At 33.8% G+C, this 24,863-nt stretch overlaps 4 protein-coding genes across 4 annotated transcripts; 1 reads left to right on the top strand and 3 right to left on the bottom strand.

Annotated features, from left to right (window-relative positions):
* Positions 1-85: 85 nt before the first annotated feature.
* LOC125818625 (UDP-URONIC ACID TRANSPORTER 1-like) lies at positions 86-3,925 on the bottom strand. The gene is made up of 4 exons (XM_049498130.1): positions 3,339-3,925; positions 1,934-2,037; positions 1,172-1,400; positions 86-373 (listed from the first exon to the last, which is right to left on the bottom strand). The coding sequence occupies exons 1-4, from the start codon at positions 3,789-3,791 to the stop codon at positions 227-229; spliced, it is 933 nt and encodes a 310-aa protein (XP_049354087.1). The 5' UTR covers positions 3,792-3,925; the 3' UTR covers positions 86-226.
* Positions 3,926-6,242: 2,317 nt separating this feature from the next.
* LOC125818613 (uncharacterized) lies at positions 6,243-10,854 on the top strand. The gene is made up of 8 exons (XM_049498114.1): positions 6,243-6,345; positions 7,468-7,533; positions 7,690-7,749; positions 7,882-8,213; positions 8,681-8,863; positions 9,204-9,350; positions 9,453-9,650; positions 9,964-10,854. Exons 2-8 carry the CDS (start codon positions 7,497-7,499, stop codon positions 10,852-10,854), a joined length of 1,848 nt encoding a protein of 615 aa, XP_049354071.1. The 5' UTR covers positions 6,243-6,345; positions 7,468-7,496.
* A 2,565-nt stretch (positions 10,855-13,419) lies between these two features.
* LOC125818634 (uncharacterized) lies at positions 13,420-15,922 on the bottom strand. The gene is made up of 4 exons (XM_049498143.1): positions 15,765-15,922; positions 13,889-13,931; positions 13,624-13,715; positions 13,420-13,531 (listed from the first exon to the last, which is right to left on the bottom strand). Exons 1-4 carry the CDS (start codon positions 15,828-15,830, stop codon positions 13,421-13,423), a joined length of 312 nt encoding a protein of 103 aa, XP_049354100.1. The 5' UTR covers positions 15,831-15,922; the 3' UTR covers position 13,420.
* A 1,148-nt stretch (positions 15,923-17,070) lies between these two features.
* LOC125818618 (probable glycerol-3-phosphate dehydrogenase [NAD(+)] 1, cytosolic) lies at positions 17,071-20,577 on the bottom strand. The gene is made up of 5 exons (XM_049498120.1): positions 19,731-20,577; positions 19,208-19,429; positions 18,306-18,553; positions 17,827-17,966; positions 17,071-17,446 (listed from the first exon to the last, which is right to left on the bottom strand). The coding sequence occupies exons 1-5, from the start codon at positions 20,389-20,391 to the stop codon at positions 17,323-17,325; spliced, it is 1,395 nt and encodes a 464-aa protein (XP_049354077.1). The 5' UTR covers positions 20,392-20,577; the 3' UTR covers positions 17,071-17,322.
* Between the last annotated feature and the right edge of the window lie 4,286 nt (positions 20,578-24,863).

The following is a 24,863-nucleotide window of genomic DNA, read 5'->3' as shown; positions in this document are numbered from 1 at the left end:
GGCTGAACTACTAGAACTGAATAGTTTTTCTATATATTCATCGTCTAAAACAACGATTTTTATCAGCATCCCCTTTTTCTATTTCCTCTCTGTATATCTATGTGCTACAACCTACAATGTAGCAGTGAAATCCGTTTTATCTTCAATCTACAATATATGTCTCTAAACTTCAAGAAAACAAAAGTATGGGGCTTCGTTGGAGAAGAAACGAAGGCCAAATCTCAGCTCATTTGTGTCTTCTTTTGGCTTCTCCGTAAGCAACAACCCCCATCACAGTCAATGTATAGCCCGCAATTCCAGTAAAAGTTACAGGGTTTCGGAAAAGAAGTATAGATATAACAACAGCCACAGCACCTTTAGCGTTTCCTAGGACCTACAGAAGTAGACAGAGTATGAAGATGCTTAGAACGAGTTGAAAACAATAGATACCGCGGTATAATGTGAAATTGCATGAGTAATTTCTGAGAAACAACTAACTTCTTGTGTTAGAACTATTTCAGAAATTAATCTGGGGGTGACGTAATATTAAAAATATTACTCGTATTTTATTGTATACGTAACAATATACAAAAATATCATCCCTTATATATGAATGTGAGTAATAAAGTTCATCAAATAATTGTTGTCTGTCATACACATTTGTCATCTACGTTGGCTTGGACTTTTCAAAATTGCGGACATGTGTGTGCCGGATCCTCCAAAAGTAGTGTATTTTTGGAAGATCTGACACGGGCGCAACAATATTTTTGCAGATTTCAAGCAACATAGATTTGTCATATACATTTATCATGCTACCATGTATTCTCTTTTAAATTTTAAGCACAAAATAAACTTCAGTGTGTGTCTGTTTAGCATTGAAAAATGTTGTATCATTTTTTTAATTTTATTTTTCATAACTGTGGTATACTGGCCAACTTGTGTGCACCTCGACTAATTCCACGGGATACATGTCACATTCCATTAGCAGGAGTTACCAGGTAACTCTATCCATCAAGGCTAGGACATATAGGAAGATATCACCTAGTGTTTTTTTGTTTCCATTGAGATTTGAACCGACAAATTCATGATTCTCAATTCACCTCATTGACCACTAGGCCACACCCTTGAGTGCGAAAAATACATCGTATCATTTATGGGACGAACGAGGAGGAGAAGAAGTAGAGAGTAAAACCTGGAGTGTCAAAGCACTGGTATGCTTTGTCACCAAAAAGTTCAACAAATTGGCTCCATATGCCATTGCAGAATTGACCAAAATAAGTAGGCCAAGGTATCTATGTTCCGTTGCAAGTGTCGCAGTGACATCTATCACATTAGGCTCCATTATGATTGCCGCAGGCATTAAAACTAGAACAGCAATTGGTGACATGTAAAGCAGCAGATTCATGGAGTTCAATTTTTCCCTAATAAGAGAAGGCAGGTTAGAAAGAGCTGTTAAAAAGTATCAGTAAAACAAATGAATGAGAAATAACTTTTGAAATCCCCGAGGGCCAGTAGTGCATGGTTTGAAATTGGTGGATAATAGGTTCGCTCTTCTATCCTACACTTAAATGTCAGGCTTATTTCTACGACAGGGCTCTAACCTGTGACGTGCGCCTTACTTAATGAACATATACACACCACACACTGCACTCTTACCACAAGATCTATGCCCTAGAGGCTCTTCAATACCATCACAATTGAAACAAAAAAATGTCAAATCTTGAAGAAGCAACCAACCCCAATCGGATTGTTCAAATGTTGGATTATATTTCTAGTATTATCAACCAACCCCAATCGGAAACACTAAAGAACGGGCAGTGCTGAAACAAGCAAATGACATATACGAGGAGAAAAATGAACGCTACCCCTGTCATCACACACTTTCTTTTATCCTTGTAAATTCAATTCCAAAGAGAAAAATTGAAATAGATGTTCAGAAAACCAAAATACTTACCCTTCAGAGGAAAGAAGAACACCTTGAAGAACAGACTTGAACGCACGTGCAGCAGTTGCACCTATACACATAATGAATCCATAAAGGTGGAAATTAGGCTCCCCCTGCCATCAATTGACATACTTGTCAGTACATTAGTAAAAGCTGAACATGTACTTAAGTTGCTTATAAGGAGGTATATTAAGTACTTTCCAGATTTTAACTCATAAAAACAGTTGAAAATTTTTCGTTTTCCATGATAGGTAAAGACTTGGAAGATCAAATCAACACTTCACCATAATGGAAAAAATTGGACCAAAATCTAAAGCAGAGTAAGTACTTGTGTGCAACCATTACGGTGATTCGATATTTTACTTCTCCACTAGTGTGCATCTATTTGGACCACTAGCTGTTCAAACTATATTGCAGCTTCAGGAAGCTAACCTTTCTTTCAACCAGTGTTACAGCGAAATGAATACACGACACATCAATCGCTTACTAAGGACATGACTCTTAGATAGAAAGGTCTGGAGGTCGAGGATTAGGGTAGCAGGTAGCTGTGTGTTGTAGTACTTTCCCGAGGGAGCTTCTTATTATTCCAAATGATAAACAACTGTAGATTTCTCAATATCCTAAAAGGCTAAAAATCACAGAAAATTAAGATATAGATGTCTTTCTTCAGAAAAATTAAATCACAAGTCACAACCAGATCAAACAAAAGAAAACACGTGCATGTCGGGTCCTTCAAAAGTAATGCATTTTTGGAGGATCCAACACAAGCACAACAACATTTTTGGGAGAGTCCGAGCAACATAGCCCCGCAAAACAAACAAAAATTGACAATTGATCCAAAACTAAATAAATTCTTTTTAAAGTAAAAGATTAGAAATTTCTATCACCTTTAATTAAAGGTCTCATGAGGAAAAAAATCATGTTAAACGAGTGATCCCTCAAATGGCCATATGCAACACAAATCCGAATTAGTCAAAGCTCCAATCCAAATACCGTACACCAGGTGAAAAACAAAAAAAAAAGGCAAATTTACACTAGCAAAAGCTAACATTCAATTATTTTTTTCCAACTTTCAACAACCATAGATTTCTCAAGATCCCAAAAAGCTCATAATAAGATTTATCTTTCTCCCAAAAGCTAAATCACAACAAAAACAGCATACCCAATAAAATCACACACGTGGGGTCTAGGGAGGGTAGAGTGTACCACACCTTATCCTACTACCTCGTGGAGGTAAAGAGGTTGTTTCGAAAGATCTTCGACTCAGGTAACACATAAAAAAGTAGATTTAAAAGGAGAAAAAAAAACACAAAAATAATGAATACATCACAAATTAACCCAAACACAAAGATTAACAATTGATTCAACACAAACGATCAAGAAAAAAAAAAGATTCAAAACTAGTAAAACATACCCCGCTTGCAATGACAACACCAGCAACCACAGGAACAAGACAACCATAGGTAAGCCAAGCTTCCCTCTTCACGGTGATCATATAAGCAAACACTGCAGTGAAAAACGGCGTCGTAGCACCCACAGCTTGATTGAATGAAACAGGTAAATACCTTAAAGAAATATTACCACCCACAACAGACCCACAAAATACAAGGCTAAGTGTAGAAATCCTCAAAAATTGAGATCTTGATTTGATCCTTTGAAAAGGTACAATCTTTAAGAAAACAATGGAAACATAGCTAAGAACAGCACAAGCAGACATATGACACATAGTAAGGAAGATTGGGAAAGAGAAACCATAATTAGAAAGTAATAATTTGTTGAGGAGAAGAACACCAATGTTGGAAGAATACCAGAAAATGATGAGTGAGGTAATAAAAAGAGCTTGTTTTTCTGATTGTGGTGTGGACATGGTGGAAATGGGTTGTTGTTAGATTTTGGATTAAGGAAGAGAGAAAGGGTTCATTCATTCATGGAAACTTTGATTTGTGTGTGTTTCTTGATTTGTTGTGGGATGATTCAATTTTGTGTGTAAAAGGGATGGCTTTGGTTTGATTTGTGTTTTTGTGTGTTTGGCAACTTTTGTAGGGAGGTGTGTAGTTATAGTGTTTCTTGTCTTTCCTCTCTCCCTTAGATCATGAGGTTCGTTTGGTACGAAAGATAAAAAGTAATAATTTTGAAAGTAATTTTAGATGAATTTATTTTATGTTTGGTTGGAATAATGTTGTAAAATAATTTATTTTGAAATTATAATGGCTTTTATTTTATTTTATAATGAGAATGTGATTAAAAAAAAATTGAGATAACTTATTCCTCAACTAAACGAATCTTTTAGAAATTTTCTTATAATAATAGACAATTTTGCGAGGGTTAGTAATTCATGGTTGGAATTTTGAATATTTATTTTGTTTCTAAACATTATGTTATTTATGTATCAAATCAATCTCTTACTTGATTTTATCATGTTTTATTTGAGTTGATGGTTTATTAGAAATAGTTTTTTTATCTTTGACAGATAGATGTAAGACTTACTATTCTTCGTAAGGCCACTTATAAAACTATACTAAGTATGTTGTTATTGATGTATCAAATTACTAATAAGTATACTTTATAGTTCCTTAGTTGTCCTTAGACATATGTAGTGTGAATTTTTGACGCTCCTCTAATTCTATCCCGATTGAGAATAGTATTTGGGTTAACTTGTATATATTTCAACATAGGAGAAGATTCACAGTATAAATTATAATTATATATTCAATAAAATGTTCCTCTAACACTATCGCGGTTGAGAATAGTATTTGGGCTAACTTGTATATATTTTCAACATAGGAGAAGAGTCACCGTATAAATTATAATTATTAATTCGATAAAATTTAATATTTTTTTAATTCGGATTTTGTATTTGTGCTAAAATTCATTTGTACACATTATGAAAAAAGAAAAAAAAAGGTTGTGATTTAAAAATCATAAGCTAGAACATCTATATTCATCTCTATTTCGATTATTCTATCGAGCTATTATTATTTTTCCATCAATACAAATAACATATAGTTCTGACATTCAAAAATTAAACAAATACAAAAAAGAACCATATATTTTACATATAAATAATTGTTTTCAAATCTTGTTTTATGAAAACATGTTGCCATAATTTAAGTTATTATTCATTCTATATTTAGATAATATATTTAGCATTTGACCATAGATTGTAAATCAGATTTTAAAAAACTATTTCAAATATTTATTTTATTCATAAAATTTGATTAGCATTTAAGAATTTTATTGTTCAAATTTTGGTGTATCCATGCACAAAATTTTAATTAAAAAATGTCTAAATATAACTTCAAAAATTCAAAATTTTAAATTTCAATTTTTAACTTCAAAATTCATTGCCAAACAAGAGCTAATAAAGTGGGACACGACATTTTTTTGCAAATAACATGTGCATGTGAAAGCTTACTATTCCTTTGCGGAAGTGTTTAAGAAGAATATTACTTCTTAAAAGATGAAATTGTGTTTAGTTATATTTTTTATTATATTTTTTTGTAAAAAGTATATGGAACAATCTTCATGTTTGAATGTATTTATACTTAAATACAACTTTAAAAGCGAGTTAATAGAACAAGTTACAATATCTTTTTGATATTTAAATTTCAAATATAATTTCAAATTGAATTAGCCAAACGGGTTCTTTAATTATGAAAATGTTCTTTTTCTATTTTTTTTCCCCTCAAAATCAAAATTGTGTTTTTCAAAGTATTAACATTGGTATCCCTCTATCTACAATCAAAAGTCTGAGGTACAGGAAAATGAAAATAATCTTCGTTAGCTACTAAAAAAATAGGCCTTACAATGCGTAATTCTAAGGTATACTCAAACTCTAATGCTTATCTATAATCAGAATTCGAGGTACGCGTCCTCTTATCCATCCATCTTGAAGAGGAGCTCCAATTTAATCACGCTATCATACTCCAATTGAACACTATCCATTTTTGATTACTCTCTACCAAACACAAAAAATAAAAATAATCTTATCAGCTACTGAAGAAATAGATCTTATAATGCACAATTCGTAAGTCTACTCAAACTCTGATGCTGATATCGAACACAATTTTATTTTATTTTATTTACTATAAAGAGCAAGATCAATAGGTCAGCATAGGTGGGGTCCAAAATCCATTTTAAGGAATCAAGATAGTAGGCCCCACAATTTCCTTAAATCTTCCAAGTCACAAATAGGCAACAATTTCCTATTAGTATAATTTACCCTTCAATTGCCATTTAATTACAACCATACCCTTCCCCTGCTTACTCTACAGTCCACACTACTCTATATATACTAAGCTTAGCTTTCATCTCTGCAAAAAAAAAAAAAAAAATCCATTCTTAGCTCACTTTTTCTACAAATTTTTAGGGTTTCAAAACCCCTTTTTGCTCTTTTCATTGTTGGATTCAGAAATTTTCAGGTATTTCGCTTTGTTAGCTTTAATTTTCAAGATTTTTTTGTTACATTCTCGTGCATTTTTCAGTTGGAAGTGTTAAATTTATGTGTTTTTTGTTTTTGCTAGAGTTTTTATGCTAATGAAATGGTGGAGTATACTTGGGTTTTGATTTTCGTGCTGTATTTTTTAAAAAAATGAGTGAATGTTGAAGAGTGAGAGGAGTAGTTTTTTCTTGTTCTTCTTTTTGTATGTAGTGGACTAATCTGCATATTACTAGTATGTTTCATGATGTAAGGATGGGGTTTTCATGAACATTTTGGGTGGTGAGATAGTGGTGGTGTCTTTCTGCCGTATTTTCTTTTTTTCATAACTAATTTGATTTGCTGCACTTGAGTTTGATTTGATGTCTTTCGGAAACAATCTCTCTACCTCAATGAGGAATGGATAAGGTCTATGTATAATATACCCTCCCTGGGCTCCACCTATGGCCCACTAGTGGGATTATGTTGTTGTTGTTGGTGAGTTGGGGTGGGGAAAGCCGGAAAGGAGGGTACTAGAAGACTGGGTTAGGGGGTGATGCAGAGGCAGAACTGACTTTTCTGCTGTATTTGCTTTTTGATAACTACTTTGATTTGTTGCACTTGAGTTTGGGTTGAGGGTTCTTTAGAAACAACTCTCTACCTCGATGAAGTAGGTGTAAGGTCTACGTACAATCTACCCTCTCCCGACACCACTTATAGGTCACTTGTGGGATTACACTGGGTATGTTGTTGTTGGTGAGTTCGGGTGGGGAAAGGAGGGTACTAGAAGACTGGGTTAAGGGGTGAAGAAGATGTAGAACCACCAGGACTTCGACTCATTTTCTTCCAACAAAGGAAACCTATTAATCAATCTTTCTAAGACCATGAAGCACCATATGGACTATGCTTAGTTGTATAAGTTAGTGGGGCTGCAGGCTGCAATACCATTTTCCAGTTTTAACGGTCATTCTTGCATTTGGAATTGTTGATCATAGGCAGCTTATACTGAATTTGGCAACTTTATCATCGTTAGCTTGCAGCGTGTCTGCCTGTGTAGTTTTGCGGGTGATATATTCTCTTAAATTAGGGATGTAATTGCAATCCTTCTTTTTTGTATCTGATACAGGGTGATCTTTCTTAAAGATTCTTAAAGAGATGGATTTGTTCATCTGGGGCCCACCTTACTTTCAAGGTTTGCCTACTTATTGAGTAGTGTTATTTCTCGATAAGTGGCTTGCCTACTTAGTTTAACCTGATCACTTTTTGCGGTTGTTTGGTAGAAGCAGTGCTGAAGAGGACCGAATATCACCTTTAGATCAATGCACTGACTTACTTAGTTTTTCTTCAGATGAAAACAGTTTTCCAGCAAACAGCTTGGCTCAAAACTTCTATTTCAGTCAAAAGCTTGGTAACTTTATTAATTAGCTCTCTTGTTTTTATACATTCTTAAAAAGTCTATTAGATACTTTACTTTTAAAGACATAGTTTTCAATTAACGTGCATCTGCCTGGCTTCATTTTTTATATGGATTTGCTTCCAGACATTATAGAAGAAGATGCCTTAAATGAGAAATGTTGTGTGCAAGTGCTAGAGATACTCATTGCAAAAGCTGATACAGAAATTGCCGAACTTGAAGATGATATAGTGATGCTACAAAGCCAACTATCCCGTACTGATGAAAGATGGTTGGACATGTGCATTGCTGCTTTAAATAAAAAGATTGATCGCCTTGGTAGTTTGATAACTGCCTTGAAAATTGAAAATGTCCAAGCTTCTGGTGTTCACTTAAAAACAAATAAAAAACCTTCAGAGAGAATTCATGAGATATTAGAGACACCGCCAAGAAATTTCTCTTCTCCACGAGACAAGCAGGTTTGGTCCCAGAACATTTACTTGTTCTTATCTACTGTTGCCTTGGATGGCTGTGATTGTTCTTTCCGATGTAAGATTGCTTATACTTGATGTTCTCAAGTTAATGCTAGATATTAGTACTTATTGGATAACATATGTGCATTGCTGCCTTTTATGAATAGAAGGAAGTATACTTTTTGGTTAAGCTGTACATATTCAGCACCATCTTAGAGCTGCCTTTTGTGAATATGATCTTCATTTTACTGACCCTCTCCAAAAAAAATTGAGGAATAACACGTGCTTTGCTGTTTGACAGAAAACTTTTGGAATTTAATGTGATTCTTAAAATTGAAAGAATAAATAGGAAACTAATGGGCTGTTAAATGAAGATAATTGTTGAATTATCTCTACATTTATATAGCTAATCATTGAACCTACAAATTAAGTAGTTGGTTGAATTTCCATGACTTTTACCTTATAATCAACAGACCGCATACTCTACTCTTGGAAGTTCAAAGCTAGCTGCATCTGTTCTTATAAAAGTTGAAGCAGCCGACAACCACAATTTAAAAGATATTGAGACTGTTGAAACGAATGGTGAATCTACTGTCCAGGCCAATGTTACGATCCAGACATCATCTGTGGTTCAAGAAAGAAATCGACAAGAAACAGTAAGTGCTTATAATCTCTAGTAGTTCCACTAAAGAGTTGCAAATTGCAAGAGAATTTGAACCACGGAAGCACAGCTATTGAGGTGCTGTAAATGTGCAGGATTTTGAGCTATTTAGGGTATATTGCATAAGTTTATCAGATAAATATCTCTGTGCTTACTTCTCATATTTTTGTGAGTCTATAATTAAATAGTATTTGAAGACCGTTCATTGGTACTCTTAAGGCCCTTTTATTTCTTTTCGTAATGGATGCTAGCATTTCAGCTCCCTCGTTGCATCAATTTTCCATCCAAACTTGTCCAATTGACTGCATTTTCATTCTTTCTCAAACAATGACCAGGATGAACATGCAATCACCAAAGGCTCCTGTACAAAGTCTTTTGGTCATGCTAGTGACAAGTCCACTTTGAAGGATTTGAATGAGTCTGATATTCCTGGAAAGCTGATTAATGGAAGCAAACGAGAAAATCCTTCACAACTCAACAATGTACTTATAGATCTGCTTACTGAGCATTCATTCATATAAGGTTACATACCAATCTAGATATTTCAACTAACCGGTTATCTTATCTAATTCTTACACGAGCAGTTTGCATGTGCTGTTTTAAAGAGTGCAAGCACAAAGCCTCTAAGAGACAAAGCTGAATTTTGTGGAGAATCAAAGAGGAAGATCAACATGTCAGAAGATCTCCTTGAGGATGAATTGATGCAACAAGGTTCTAATGACAGCATAATCATAAAGCCATCTCTAGGAGTCAAGCAAACAAGCATTGGAGAAGGACCTAAGGTTTGGAAATATCTTCCATTTGCTTTAGTGTGCTATCACAATATTGAAACAGGCTAGGAGGCTAAAGTTTGGAAGTAATTTTCATAATGCTGGTAAAGTAGACTAATGTCTCAGAGTTTAGCTTATATTGAGAAGAGGAAAAGCCATGGGTAATGTATAACTTAGAGAGGTAGGTAAGGGCACAGTGTGCAACTTCAGTGTTTATACTTGTGGAGTTCGTTACTGTCTGTGTATCTATTCATTTATACATGAAAACTTTCTGGTTCTTATTTGAGACTTACCCATCTAAAAGGGGGACAATATCGTTTGACAGCCTGCTGGAGCAATTGTGGTGACCCGTCTAAGTGCTGTAAAACAAGAACCTAAAGAATCCGGAGATGAACAGGCACAGAATGGAGCAAAGGCTGGTCAGACTAGAGAAAAGCACACCTCAAGTCAATTGGTAAGTCAAAAGCAGACTGGCGCAAAAAAAATTCCTGGAATAAAGGGAGAAGGTCTGCTCATGTTAAATCCTATAAAGAAAGACAGAAACAAGCAACTGGAAAAATTCAAAGGTGAACTGCAAGTGAAGCAATCCCCCAAAAGTCAAGTACTCACCATACACAAATCTAACTCAATATTTTCCCAAAAGCTAGAAAGTCAGAGGCTGAAGTTCAAATGGAAGGTACCTGCAGAAATGGCCAAAGAGCCATGTCTTGCCGAGGAATTAGGGTTCAAGTCACCTTCTGGTCTAAAACTCAAGAGGCAGTTAAAGACTGGAAGTACTAAGGAGAATGGAGGTGATGAGTCCAGAGACAAAACAACCAAAGAGAGTCTGTCACCACTTGGTGGAGCCAAAGGAACTGGTGATCTTCCGGAGATCAGTTCAACTTCTTTGATCCACTTGAAGAAGAGAAGGATAACAAGTTCCACAGGACCAATCCTCCAAGAGAATGAGAATTTGAGAGATTTTCAGAATAGGTTGGTAAAATCATACGACAGATCAAATCAAAACCTTCAAGTCATTAAAGTTGAGAATGATGAACTTCTTGATTCCCCAACATTCACTGTTCCAATTCCGGACAAAACAGATCTCAAGTATATGACAATGAATCAACTCAGGGCCGTGGCAAGGCACCATAATGTGCATGGGGTATATAAATTTCGCAAAGCTGAGCTGCAAGAACACCTTCACAAGCTTCTAGCCAAAGGTCGGTCAACGTAAAAGCAATCTCTATAACCACTTTTTGTTCACTACATCTTCAAGTGAGGCATAACAGACTTGTATACAAGTTCTTATGAGACGAAAGGACCAATCTCTATAACCACTTTTTGTTTGCTACATCCTCAAGTGAGGCACAACAGAAATGTTTACAAGTTCTTATGAAAGGAGCTCTATAGGAAAAGGGTGATACTAGCAAATCATGTTCATATAACCAACTGTACAGAGAAATTGAAGTTTTGCTTATAAAGAACAGATACACCAGGAAAAATATAGCAAAATGCTGATTCTAGGAATCGTCTTGTAGCCGGATACTTCCAGGAAGGCATTACTAATTTTGTTGATAATACCCTTCTTTAGTTACTGAGTTGATCATTACCCTGGTAAGGACCACTTTTATAAAGTTGAGTTTCATTTTTTTGCTTAGTTTGCTAATTGAGCCTGGCAATTTGCAGCTGGTTTTCTCTTTAAATTTACTGTCTATAGAACTTGGCAACTATATATTGTTCTGGAGAAACACACCCAAGAGTGTGGAACTTAGTAGTCAATGAAGTAGGGTGAGAATCATGAAATTTTAAGTTGAGATCTCAGCGGAGCCAAAAACACTAGGTTATTTCTTCTTGATTCTACAAGCCTTAGTTGATAGTTATCTGGTACCTATGTTGGTGGAGATAGCAGGTACCTTGTGAAATTAGCCGAGATGCAATCAAGTAGGTATGTACACCACGGTTATCATATATATATATATATTATATATATATATACACTTCTGCAGAAACTTTGTTGCATCGATGAATCATTATATTGTGTAGTTTGTCCTGATATGGATGGGGTATGTATGAAGAGTCAACTATATTTCTCTATGTTTATTCTTTTCTTTGAAGAATGGTTTCTATATATACTCACTCCTACAAAAAAGGTTGCTCTATCTTCTGATATGACTGAAAATCTCGTGTTTGGATGCTAGAGCACTTGAGTTGTGTGGCCTTATGGTCTATGCAGTGAGAAAAATCACAAGGTTTCAAGTTTAAATTCTAAGGAGTAGAAAGAATTACATGATTTCATATTAGGTACTTTGGTGGACAAAGTTACTCTATATATAATGGGAGTAGCTAGCAAGTGCCTGCGAAACAATTGAGGTGCACACACGTTGATTCAAACACCATTGTCATAAAAAAAAAATTAAGTGTTGGTCAATGTACTTTTTGATGCATTATATGAGTGTTTAATTGTTTTCAAGTTATATCCTATCAGTGTAGAGCTACTTTCATATTTTTTTATTTAACTATGGTATAATTCACGGATTGGTTTACATAATATATACTATAATGTTGTTGGGCCATTTTGAATTTACTGAATATTAATATTTGTCCTAAGTTTTGGTAGATAAAGTAATCTGATACAAGTGCTTATGGAAAGTACCAATTACCTCGTGAAATTAGTTGAGATGCCCAGAAATAAGCCAAAATACAACGGTTATGATTTTTTTTTAAAGAAAGAGTACAATTTAAATTCCTTTTTCTTAAAACTCATGCATAAGAATCAACAGTTTAAATAACTCCTTTGCTAACATGCAACTAAGTATTTGAAGTAAAAGAGCTATCATCCCGCTTCAAAAAAAATTACCTGCAATAAAGGAAAATTCATGAGACATTAGTGTGATCACATAAAATGTGCAAATTATCAACAACAATAATAATATAATCAATGTAATTCTATAAGTGAGTTTGGAGAAAGTGGTGTGTACGTTTATACCATACCCTTGCCTTGTGAAGGAAGAGAGGATGTTTCGATAGACCTCCGGCTAAAAAATAAATAGGTAAAACAAATGTAGTGGCTAAGAAGTCATGTTGAAAACAATGAAGAGAATATTAGCAATGACAAAATAATATGACAACTAGAAAAAGATGCTAAATTATTAATTACCGGTAAGAAAAAAGCATATATAAATTTACAAATATCTTGACAGTAGCCTAAGCCTTTTTTTTGTTGTTAACTATGTCCATCAAGGCTTGGACAAATGGAAACAAATCATCTAATATTTTTGCCTCTACTAGGATTTGAACTCGAGACCTCATGGGTTTTAACCACTTCATTGACCGCTAGGCCATACCTTGGGTACTTTTCATGAACCTAAACCTTGGTGGGTAAAGTTACGCAGGTGAAATAATCGAAATAGTCACATTAATAATTACAAATATGCCTTGTTTTCTTGGCTTGCTGCAAGAAGAAAAGGGAAAAGATTGTTCGAATTATGTGACCATTTCATCGAAAAACTTACAACTCTAAGAAAGAGTACACTTTTGTTTACTTAAAATTAGTGTTCATAATGACTCCTCATGTGCGAGTCTAATTCTATTTCATTGGTCAAGCACGAGATTTTTTCTTTTTGTTAATAGATGGCGGTGAGACCTAAACTCATGGCATATGTCTACTCTAATATCATGTCGGAATGGTGTGATCATCTCATCTAAAAGCTTACACTCTTAATAAGAGTTCATTTTATTTACTTAATTAAATATCAACAAAGATTATGCAAGAAAAGTAGAGCAATATGAAATGTTTTACCTCACTTCGATGCCAACTTGCTAAGAACCTCCTCTAGCGATTGAACTAGATGTTTGATACGATATTTGAGCTTTGCATTCTCTGAAGTTAGTTGTTCGACCTGTTTATGTCCCTGAAATCAAACGAAAATTTGATCTTTAGTTGGCTTCAACGCCACTATCTGAAAAGGCGAAAAGGATTAAGAAATCAAATCCAAATCTCGACCTTTTCTTGTTCTGCTTCTAGCTCAGCTGTGACATCCTTCAGCTTTGACTGGAGTTCAGCAACTGTTCTCTCTAATTCCTCATTTTTAGGATCTGAAGAACCACCAACATGCACATAAACATGAAAATGCAGCAGGCGCCTCGGGTTTGCATAGATGAGAAAACTTATGAACTAGAAATGTTGTCAATAGGAGATTTGATCTATGCTGCTCGCGTATTTTTGAAGGATCCAAGCAACATAGGATATGATTGAAGGCATCACTAACCTGTCTTACTAGCAACTGAAATTTCAAGTCTTGCCAATCGTTCCTTCAGTCAAAGAAACTGTCTTTAGTATCCACCGATGATGGTAAACGTAGAAAAGTTGGAATAAGACAAAACGACAAAAAGTTTTACATACACCACAATTACGGATGTCAACAAACAACAACATACCCAGTATAGTCCCACGAGCGGGGCTGGGAGGTAGAGTGTACGCAGACCTTACCCCTACCTTGACAGGAAGAGAGGTTGTTTCCAATAGATCCTCAGCTCAAGGAAAGGAAAAACACAACATTTATGAAGAGATAAGCAGTAACAACAATAAGAACAATTATGATTGTAAATATGTAAATACATTTAATCTAATGGCATTTTTTGTTGGTACCAGCCATTTAGAATGCAAAAAACCTTATTAGGATAGAATCTCATGGTTTCTAATAGGCTTGGGCCATATAAGGTATGCAAATGATAGAGTTAGATTCTCAAAAGAGGAAGTAAGACAAGAGGCCATGAAAGTTTAGATGATAGCAACGCGAGGGTATACATTGCACACTGTATGTACATATGCGTGAACTATTGGAGGAACATAATCAGACTCTGCTCGAAATTCTTCGGGAAAAATCAGAGGAATAACTGCATTAACTGTTTGTTTTGGCAGTTCCAACTTTCAAATCCATTTTTTCATTAGCTGATAAACATGATCCATGAAATTGAATCGAAGGTGCACAAATCTGATGTGTGAGGATTACCAAAATATGTTGCTCAGACTCTCCAAAAGCGGATCCTACATGAGTTTCGAGCAACATTCACCAAATACTTCAACGCATAACCAACAGAATATTCTTAAAAGCAATTAGCCAAAAGAAAGTAGCATCCATACTAAGTTCATCTTTACAATCTGAAATTGCAATAGTAATGCATACAGCTAAAGAAAAGACTTGAATGGGCTCAGAATATATCAAAATTGAAAGAAAAATACAAACCCCACAAATAATTAGATCCTATAGAAGGGGAAAAAGCACAAAACTTGAAGCAAAAAGAACATTGAACAAGAAAATTCAACAAAACAATTAGCCAAATGAAATTACTCGGACTCTCAAAAAATGCTGCAGCAGCAGTGTTAGATCCTCTGAAAATGCACTACTTTTGAAGGATCCAACAAGCACCCGAAGTCATGCAACATAGACGAAAGCAGCATTCATACAACGTTTATCTGTACAGTCTAACAGTGCAATAATATTGTCTCCAACTAAAGAAAAGACTTGTATGGGCTCAGAATTTATCAAAATTGAAAGAAAACAAAACCCCAAAACCATCACCTATAGAAGGGAAAGCATGAAGCTTTACACTAATGTACCAAACAGGGAAAAAATGAAATTCAATACTAAAGTTTAACAGCACAAGTTGAAATCAAGATCAAAATAAGGCACATAATATATAGAAAAAAACCTTAAATTGGGGCAACTAAACACGTCAACTTTGAAAATGCACGTCTAGACAACTCAACTCGTCAACCGACTCCCATGTGGCACATAAATGAAAATAAATGCTACAATTCATTGGATTGAAAGAAAATGCAAAAACCATAAATCAATAAACCTGTAAAAGAAAAAGCATAGAACTTTCACAGTAATTGAAGAAAAAGAACACACATTCAAACTGAAGCTTAAAGAGCACAGGTTAAAATCCAAATGACAATGAAATTCACTAAAGCACAGATTTTTACATACTCAGACGTCAAAATCTACCAAAACTGAAAGAAATATGCAAACCCCACAAATCATTAAATCCTATAGATGGTTAAAAAAGCACAAAACTTGAAGAAAAAAAGAACATTAAACAAGAAAACATGAACAAAGAATTGATGTATAAAAAAAGTACCTCAGCCTCTGAAGCTCTCTGGTAAAAGGGTTTCAAGGATTCTTCAAGATTGTTTGAATCCCCCATTTTTTTGGTAGAATTAAACGCCGTAGCAAAGATGCGGAGACTTTGAAAATCAGCTTTTTCAGAAACGTATTTAGCCAATTGAAAATTATTGCGGCTTTTACAAAATGGAATATGGTTTTACTTCTTTTTTTTCCAAGTTGGGAACTTTTTTTTTTTTTTTTAAAGTGATGTCTTCTCTTCCTTGTATAACTATCTATATCCAAACACACCAACGAGGGTTGTAACGGAGTAAAGTAGTCATTCATCCTTTATGAGGTATCGGGTTTGAGTTTCCTTAGGTATATAGTCGCCTTATTAGGCAGCGTTTTACCCCTGCAAAGTCGTGTTTGTTAGGGAGTGTTTCACTCCCGAGACTTTGGCGCAAATCCAGATTTTGTCGGTTTTCCAATGTGGGCACTAGCCCCTCAATGTGGGACTTCGGCGCAAATTTAGATTTTGTCGGCCTCCAATGTGGGTATCGGACATCAAGTGAGAAATTTATCTTCGGCTCCAATTTCATAAATTCCAAATAAAAATGACATACTCATTGTAATTTTATATGTGGAATTTGGGGAGAGTCAAATGTATGCAAACCTTATTTTCTATCTTGAGATGTAGAAAAGTTGTTTCTGATAGATTCTCGGCTCAAGAAGCATATTGGAGGCCCAGACACTGGATGGGAAATTCATCTTCGACTCCAATTTCGTAAATTCCAAACAACAATGACATACTCATTGTAATTCTCAGCTCAAGAAGCATATCAAAGCAGATTGGGAAAAAAGTGAAGAAATTATGACAAATAAAATAAAATTTAGAATTTATGGCCAAATGCAAAAAATTTATTTAAAACTAAGTTGAAAAAAAAAAGTATATTTGCAAATTAAAGATGTTTTTGAACATGTACTTAATTTGAAAAATAATTAAAATTTTATGAGTGAAAACAACACTTAACTAATCAAAATCACTTTTTCAAATTTGAAACTCATTTAAAAAAAAAAAAAAAACAACTCAAAAATAGCTTTTTTTTTAAAAATTCAAGATATTTAGTAGGGATATGGACGTTAAAAAAAAAAAAAAAAAAAAATTAATATGTGCATGAAGATACATTTATCTTGAAAAAAGATTAAAATTTTATGAGTTTGAAAAATTTGTCGAAGTCATTTTTTCGAATTTGAAACTCTTATCTTCAAAATAAATAAAGGGACACTTTCATCTAAAAAACAATAAAGACAGCTCGATTCACTAAGCTTCCGCTGAATTCAAAAAAAGACCACAATATACTAACATTCAGTAAATTCAAAATGGCTTTTGGAAAGAACAAACCATACAAAAGGCTTCAAGTTCAAATGAATTTCAAGAAAATAGGACCATATGTTAAGCATGTTCATCAATACAAATTTGAGTATGAAATGTATGTTTTCTTCACCACATAAAAACAATCCATCCAATTTGAATCACTCTATACACTTATTCATTGCTTTAAATACTAAAAATGTTGTGCATAAATTGTTGATCAAGGTTGTCCAAGAAGTGAAGGCCTGTAAAAAGCATGGCTTTGTGCAATCTCAATCCGATCGCGCGGATCGTTCAAGTTTTCATCCCTCAGTGCCTGAAGAATAGCCATTGGCCCTTGTTCTCTGGAAATTAAAAAAAAAAAACATGGATAAATTAGCCCTTGAAAATGAAAACTTAATCGTCGTTTTCGTATACAAGTTTGCTAGGATGGTAGCGGTTCATTGTTTATGCATGAAATTGTAAGAGTTCAACTTATATACACTGACTGCGTAAAAATTTTTGCTCATTTAACAAATGGAATTAGTAACTTGGAAAGTAAGGTAGACAACCTGCTGCCTGTAACATGTTAAATTACACTGATGGTGTAAAAACTCTTATGATATCAGTGTATATAAGTTAAATTATAATTATAACAGCTGATTTGTTGAGTTTATAACACGGGATTACGCATTAGCAACAAATCACAAGCAGCAACTATATGTTGTGTTGTACAAGGACTTACCTTTTTATGAGTATCCTGTATAAAGTCTTCAAGATGGGGCACAGCTCAACTGGGGCAACCGGCTTATTATCTCCGGGATGTAACACATTCAAACTTGACTGACTTAGAAGTTCATAGAATGCTTCGACAGCAGAAACTCCCTATGGAAAGTGAAAAAGAACGTGACTGCTTAGGATGCCGGAATCTTAGAAGTTGTTACAGTAAGGATCAAGCTCAATAACTTGATGCATTAGTATAAAATGAAAGAGGAAATTGCTAGGAAAAATTCAGGATCAACAACAGTGTCAAATCCAAACATCGAGTATCCATTTCCACTGTACAAAGTATGCTTCTAATGGGTTTTAGACCGTAGGACAAAAAAACAAAGAAGCATTCTTTCTTAAACGAACTAAAAAGGGAAGTAGGACAAACAAATTGAAATGGAGGGAGTACTACTCTTCAGAGAGATAATAAGAGAATAGGTAATAGAAAATGAGTACCTGGATTGTTCCTTTGCCACTAATGCTATCACCCATATCGAGACTCAGTTCTCCCTTAGCTATCATTTGACCATACCAGGAGTTACGACCTTTCAACAATGTAACATATGTATCAGCTAGAAGAGGCCCTGCAAGCCTTTCTGGTTCTTCAGTCAGTAAATATGTGATGAATATCATCTCTGATGTACAATGTGCAAAATATACTGATTTGCTGGTAGCACTCTCATTTGTTAGTGCAGCTACCATCCCTGGAATCAATGAGAAGGCAAGCACAAAAACAATGAGAAGATTCTCACAAAAAAAAATTGGTGTTACATAAACGTTAGCTCAGGACTTCAAATGCCGGGCATATGGCTCTGATGAGAATTCCAGTTTCAATATCAAGTTACTGGTCCCTCTTACGAAATCCTCATTTACATTTAACGGTACAACAGGAAAAATGATTCTCTCTTTACCTCACCAATAATATCAATAAAGGTAAGACAATTCTCCTATTAATGATGCATATAACACCGTAAATTGTTGAAACTTGTTATATGTTACATGGAGAATTGCTAAATGTCTCTAGTGTATTCTCAAGTCTTTATGGAGGAAATATGTACCATAAATCAGGGGCACAAGATGCTATAAACACCAATGATGCTTTTTCATTGAGAATAACTAAAGATGAAGATGATAATTTGTTATAAATAGCCACCATGAAACTTGAACATGGAATGGCCGACTAAACTAGCCTCTGAAGAGCTCTTAGGCTTGCTCATTTTTCAATTTTTGAGTATTCGGAACATAATAGTAAACTGACGAGTCAAAAAGACAAAAATGGTTGCTTATTACCGGGAACGGTTTTAACCTGAAAAATAAATTCCCCAGACAAACAAACATTGAGAAAGACCAAGATTTACCAGCTCCAATGGCGTAGACGTTCTTCAAACCTCCCATGACTTCGTGAGTTACAAGGTCGCTGTTGTCCCATACAATAAAATGAGGTTGCCTTAGGAACTTTGCAAGTGGTTTTCTCCATTTTTCTGATCCACAAATCCTAGCATTAGCATATTCTTTGTTGTAAATCTCCGATGCAATATTTGGTCCACCAAGATAAAGGATATTCTCAACTGGTACTCCAGCTGCAATGAACAGATCATATTGTTAAGAAACTGAAAGGCAAAACATTATTCTTTCTTTTACAACTAACATATTGATGGATGAAACAAAGCTTCGATACATTTTAGCTTTGATACATTTTAGTTGTTCTTTTACAACTAACAATCACATGCTCATACTGAGTAAAGTTCTGTTTCATTTCAACATATTTAGGAACCACTATATGAAAAACACGCGTTCAAAGGCCATACTGATTAGGAACTGTAAGTCGAGTAAAGATCAGCTGGAAACAAGATCTAAAGCAAGATAAAGATAAACTCTTACTTGCTCGATTAATCATCTGTGTAGGAGTAATAATATGAGGAACTGGATCTAGTTCGGCCTCTATACCCTTTGCCAATGAAATGATGATCGGTACAGTTAATCTTTCCTTCCAATACTTGCTGATCTCCTTAAAGACTTCGCGTGTTTCAGTCGAGGGCAATCCGTTAATCACAAGATCAGCATCCCACACAGCTTCTTGCAAGTTGGTCACAACTTTCAATGGACAAAATGGTGTATCAATCATGTTTAAGCAGAAACCATCTTTCAAGATTTCATCAGCATACAATGTCCGATCGCCTAATCTAGCCTCGACGTATTTGAGATATGCACATCTCCTTATCAACCTCCTCAACACATCCTCCCTTGAATTGATCACTTCAAATAAATGTTCTGCTGTGGCTCTATCAACAGCCCTCCCTGACCTTCTCCATATCCTAATTTGAACCTTATCGCGAAATTGACCATAACTATCTTGCAACAAAGCTGCAAAAACACTGCCCCAAGCACCAGCTCCAACACAAACTATCCTCAACAAATCACCATCAGATTTACCAAGAATATGCCTAAGCTCATCAAGTTTCTCCTCTGGACCATTGTGGTTGTGTACACTCCCATTTGAGTACACACTATTACCACTTTTCACTTCAATACTACCAACCATTTTCTTTCAAGTAAAAGAAAAACTCCAATTATAGAACCCACAAATCTTGACAATCTAAACACCTCAAAAAGTAGATAAAAGGAGAATCTTTAAACCCCAATATCACAAACTCTGCAGAATTTGTCTCAACCAATGAACAAGCTACACTTTTTAGCAAAACTATTTCAAGAATTTGAAGAGAAACAACCCCAGTTAAGAACCCCACAAAAAACAATCTGAACACCTCAAAAAGTATTAATATAAAAGAAGAATCTTTCAACCCCCAATGATCATAAACTCTGCAGAATTTGTCCTAAACAATGAACAAGCTATACTTCTTAACAAAACTATTTCAAGAACTTGAAGAAAAACAACCCCTTTAAGCATAAGAGCAAAACCCCTTATTGGATAGTAATATATTAAGCAAAGTACATTTCAAACATTAAATAAGTTTTCTTGACTTAGCTCATCTCCCACATTAACTAAATTCTTGAAAACTTCCTCAATTTTCCACTTCCTTCCAAGATATGATAAACCAGAAATAGAGGAGAACCCTTTTACAAGTAGAAACTTTTACCTAAATCAAAACTACTAACTTTTCTCTTTCCTCACTTTTTCAACTCAAATCCACCAATTCTTTATACAATTTTTCTTCATTATCCCCACTTCCAAAGCAATAAAAGAAGCTGACAAAGCACTATTAAGCCTACTAAATTTGTAAATCTTGATTTTGCTGACAGCTTTGTAGTGTCCGCCTAAGTTTGGTTTATCTACCCAACAGACAATTTTTGACAATAATAAAGAAAAGAGTTGAAAAAAGAACAAACCTTTACGTGTCAAACAGTATAAAAATTCAATTTTTAAGCTGAAACTGTTGCTTTTACACAAATTTTAGTTTAAAAAAACAAGAATTGTATGTAAAATGTACAATCTTGAAACAAAAAAATGATGACCCAATTCATGAAAATAGTTCCATGAGACAATGAAGGTTAAAGATCACTTTTTTATTTGACAATATATAAATACATATAATGCATGTGTGTATATATAGGTAGAAAGTGGGGTGGGTGGGGGTAGGGGGGTGTTAAAATTGATTGATATGGATAGAGTTGTTGAATGGGGGTAATATAGGGGAGGGTGCCAAGGCAATTAAAGTTTTGTAGTACTATTGCGAACCTCCTAGACGGCCATTAATAATGAACATGTAGTTTGGTGCTACGATGTTCGGATTCTTTGTAAATGTCATTGTATTTGTATCGAGTTTTAAAAAATGTATACGGTATTTGGATGATTTGATAGAATAGTTTTTCATTGCCTTCAAAATTTGAATAGGCTTCTATATCATGTGAATTTTAATTAGTTAGTTGAATTAGTGAATATTTAATGATGAATAAAAAAAAAAGTATGCATTTAACATGAATTACTTTGAAAAAAAAAAAACTAAAATCAAGATTAAGGTAAATTAAAAAAATTAAAAATAAAAATATATATATAGGAAAAATCTTTTTGGCTAGAATGGTATTTTACCTTTCTGAATATTTTTATCCTTTTAACTTTAATACTTTTTAATTAAAAAATGAAAAAAAATTATTTTTAAAAAAAAATATTATAAATTTTTTAAAATTCTGATCAAATTTTCTGATCATTTAGCATTATCCTTATATATATATATATATATATATATATATATATATATAAAGAACACTTTTCTATGCACAATTTATAATCTTAGCCTCTTTGGGATTGGCACCCAATCTGATCTTGGGACACACTGACACACACCATTAAAATAATTAAAATAGAATAAGAAAATAATTAATGATTGAGGTAGGGGTATAAATGGACGGTTTAGATCGAAGTTGGATGAATTATACATTTAAATTTGAACAGATTAAAATGTATGTAACTCGCCCAAAAGTTCATTGAAATGAGAGGGATTGGTTTAAAATTGGGCTAAATAATGACTTGTTTCGAATTTGTATATGCTAAATTTTAACTTTTTTTTCTTATAACTTTTAATCATCATTATTTTTTTTCTTTTATCATAATTATAGATAATGTATATGAGAAAATGGTTAAATACCCATCAATCTATATTCAGATTTTCAACTACACATTTATATTTCACGGGGATCCTATTACCCCCTAAATTATTTTAAAATGGATTAAATACCCCCTTAAAACGTGATAACCAGTCATCTGCCTTGTGGTGAGGCACACGCGCTTGACACGTGTGTTTCACCAATTAAACTTTTTTTTAAAAGCTTTCTCTCCTTTTTCTTCATCCTTTCTTCTTCAATCTTTTTGCAGCCCTATCTTTTTTTTTTTGTGAAAGCTTGATTTGGGGAAAATATTAAGGGATACATTGTGGGTTTTCTTTTATTTTTTTTTATCTTCCTCACAAGGTGAATTCGTCGGGCCTCCATCCTTTTCACCATTGTCGTATGAGAAATCGTTGTTACCACCTCCACCTCCATCTTTATCATTTTTTCTCAAATTTGATCCAATTTTTTTTGGGACGATATAAATATATGTTAATATATCTACAATTTATTTGGGTTGATTGATTTTGCAAGAGTATTACATGAGTTTGAAAATTTATTTTGAATCAATAATAAAGAAATTGGTAAAAATGGTGGTGGCAGCACCTGTTTAGAGGTGGTGAATGATGAGAGATTTGTTTTATATTGCTATGGAGAAGAAAAAATAAATAAGAAAGATAAATAATTAAAAATACATATATTTGTTGAAAAAAGATATTAAAAATAAAGTTTTAGTAATAGTTTTTAATGTTCACTCTCTCACTCACATTGCCAACTAACCCTTTAGAGAGGTAATTATTACAGTTATAAATAGTTCAGGTGGGTGATAGGTATCTCGTAAAGTTAAAATGTGTAGTTGAAAATTCGGATATAAAGTAGGAGGGCTTTTGACCATTTTCTCTAATATATATTAAACAACTTTTGCAAAAAAATGAGAAAATATTTCAAATGTTAAATTCATGAATTTGAGTTTTATGATTTCAAAATGCCAAATAAATGGTGTTCGTCATTGAGAACATGGTGAACATTGATCAACATGTCAATTATGAATATGGATACACTAAATTTCAAGCCAATTGAAATTTGTAAACAATTCAAGAAAACTAGCATAGAGTAATACACATAAGAAACCAAATTCATGAATTCGGACTTCATGATTATGAAATGCCAAAATAAATAATGTTAGTCATTAAGAAAATTGATCACTAAGAAGTTTTCAATGGGCACACATAATTTCAGCAACAATACTAATACACACGAAAGAAGATCAAGGTAAATATTAGTTGCTAGACTCCGTGAACTTTACTATATATATATAGAGTCTACAAGCAGGCATGTCTTCGTTAACATGCCTGCTTGTAGGGGTGTTCACGGGTTGGTTTGGGTCAATTATTGGTCAAAATCAAAATCAAACCAATTTAATCGATTTTAAAATTATCAAAATCAAACCAAACCAAATATAATACTCCCTCCGTCCCATTTTATATGAGGTACTTTGACTCGGCACGAAGTTTAAGAAAGGAAGGAAGACTTTTAAAATTTGTGATCTAAAATGAATGATAGAAATTTGTGTGGCTGTAAATCATTTCATTAAGGGTAAAATGGATATTTTATAGTTAAATTGTTACTTAATATAGAAATGTGTCATTCTTTTTGGGACTGACTAAAAAGGAAAGTAAGTCATATAAATTGGGATAGAGGGAGTATACATTTACCGGTTTGGTGGTTATCGGTTTCGGTTTGGTTTGGTTCGGTTATTAACCATACACATAAATAAAAGAAACAATTCATTCAAAATGTGAAAAAAGTGACAACAATCCATTCAAAACAAAAAATAGTTAGAATGACTTAAATTACTGAACTTTCGATCACTGAATTTACTATCAATAAAACTTTAAAATTCACTATATTGGCCAAGAAGGAAGAGACAATAACATTTTCAGTTCCACAAAGAATTGTCATAGACACTCATATTACATGAAATCAATAAGATAAATGTTTTCGTCTTGGGCATTCTTGCTTTCAATAAATAAAGAATAAAGAAATTTTAATGAAAACATATATAAGATCTTTAAAATTGTTTATAAAAACAATATATTAAGTATGTATATTAATAAAATATATGTATATAATTCATCGGTTTGGTTCGGTTATTTTTTCAGTTTTTTCGAATAAACTCATAACCAAACCAAATACTATCGATTTTCAAAAATCTAAAACCAAACCAAACCCAAATAAAATCGGTTTTATTTTATCGGTTTGGTTTGGTTTTTCAATTTGGATCGATTTTTATCCAAACCGTGAACACCCCTACCTGGTTGTATGATAAAGGGTATTTTCGAAACTTTCTACTTTTTCCTTCTTCAACTCTTTGTAATCTCTTGCTTTAAGGGTGTACTTTTTCTTTATTAGACCAAAAAATCAATCAACATTTACCTAATGACTCATATG

Source organism: Solanum verrucosum, unplaced genomic scaffold (assembly GCF_900185275.1).
Source record: "Solanum verrucosum unplaced genomic scaffold, falcon-dt-bn FXZP01000252.1, whole genome shotgun sequence".
NCBI classification, from domain to species: Eukaryota; Viridiplantae; Streptophyta; class Magnoliopsida; order Solanales; family Solanaceae; genus Solanum; species Solanum verrucosum.
The sequence above is the reverse complement of the archived record's forward strand: the minus strand, read 5'-3'. Positions and strand labels throughout refer to the sequence as shown.

What these genes read in the sequence shown, in the direction of transcription:
- LOC125818625 (XM_049498130.1), bottom strand. Translation starts at nt 3,791, where the DNA reads ATGTCCACACCACAATCAGAAAAACAAGCTCTTTTTATTACCTCACTC. An exon ending in GTTCTTCTTTCCTCTGAAGG is followed by an intron (nt 1,401 to 1,933) that starts GTAAGTATTTTG and finishes TTCTCTTATTAG; the next exon opens with GGAAAAATTGAACTCCATGA. An exon ending in CCAGTGCTTTGACACTCCAG is followed by an intron (nt 374 to 1,171) that starts GTTTTACTCTCT and finishes CTACTTCTGTAG; the next exon opens with GTCCTAGGAAACGCTAAAGG.
- LOC125818613 (XM_049498114.1), top strand. Translation starts at nt 7,497, where the DNA reads ATGGATTTGTTCATCTGGGGCCCACCTTACTTTCAAG. An exon ending in CTTCTCCACGAGACAAGCAG is followed by an intron (nt 8,214 to 8,680) that starts GTTTGGTCCCAG and finishes TATAATCAACAG; the next exon opens with ACCGCATACTCTACTCTTGG. An exon ending in GCATTGGAGAAGGACCTAAG is followed by an intron (nt 9,651 to 9,963) that starts GTTTGGAAATAT and finishes ATCGTTTGACAG; the next exon opens with CCTGCTGGAGCAATTGTGGT.
- LOC125818634 (XM_049498143.1), bottom strand. Translation starts at nt 15,830, where the DNA reads ATGGGGGATTCAAACAATCTTGAAGAATCCTTGAAACCCTTTTACCAG. An exon ending in AGAGAGCTTCAGAGGCTGAG is followed by an intron (nt 13,932 to 15,764) that starts GTACTTTTTTTA and finishes CTTTGACTGAAG; the next exon opens with GAACGATTGGCAAGACTTGA. An exon ending in TTCAGTTGCTAGTAAGACAG is followed by an intron (nt 13,716 to 13,888) that starts GTTAGTGATGCC and finishes GTGGTTCTTCAG; the next exon opens with ATCCTAAAAATGAGGAATTA.
- LOC125818618 (XM_049498120.1), bottom strand. Translation starts at nt 20,391, where the DNA reads ATGGTTGGTAGTATTGAAGTGAAAAGTGGTAATAGTGTGTACTCAAAT. An exon ending in ACAGATGATTAATCGAGCAA is followed by an intron (nt 19,430 to 19,730) that starts GTAAGAGTTTAT and finishes TGTTCATTGCAG; the next exon opens with CTGGAGTACCAGTTGAGAAT. An exon ending in GTGGCAAAGGAACAATCCAG is followed by an intron (nt 17,967 to 18,305) that starts GTACTCATTTTC and finishes CACTTTCCATAG; the next exon opens with GGAGTTTCTGCTGTCGAAGC.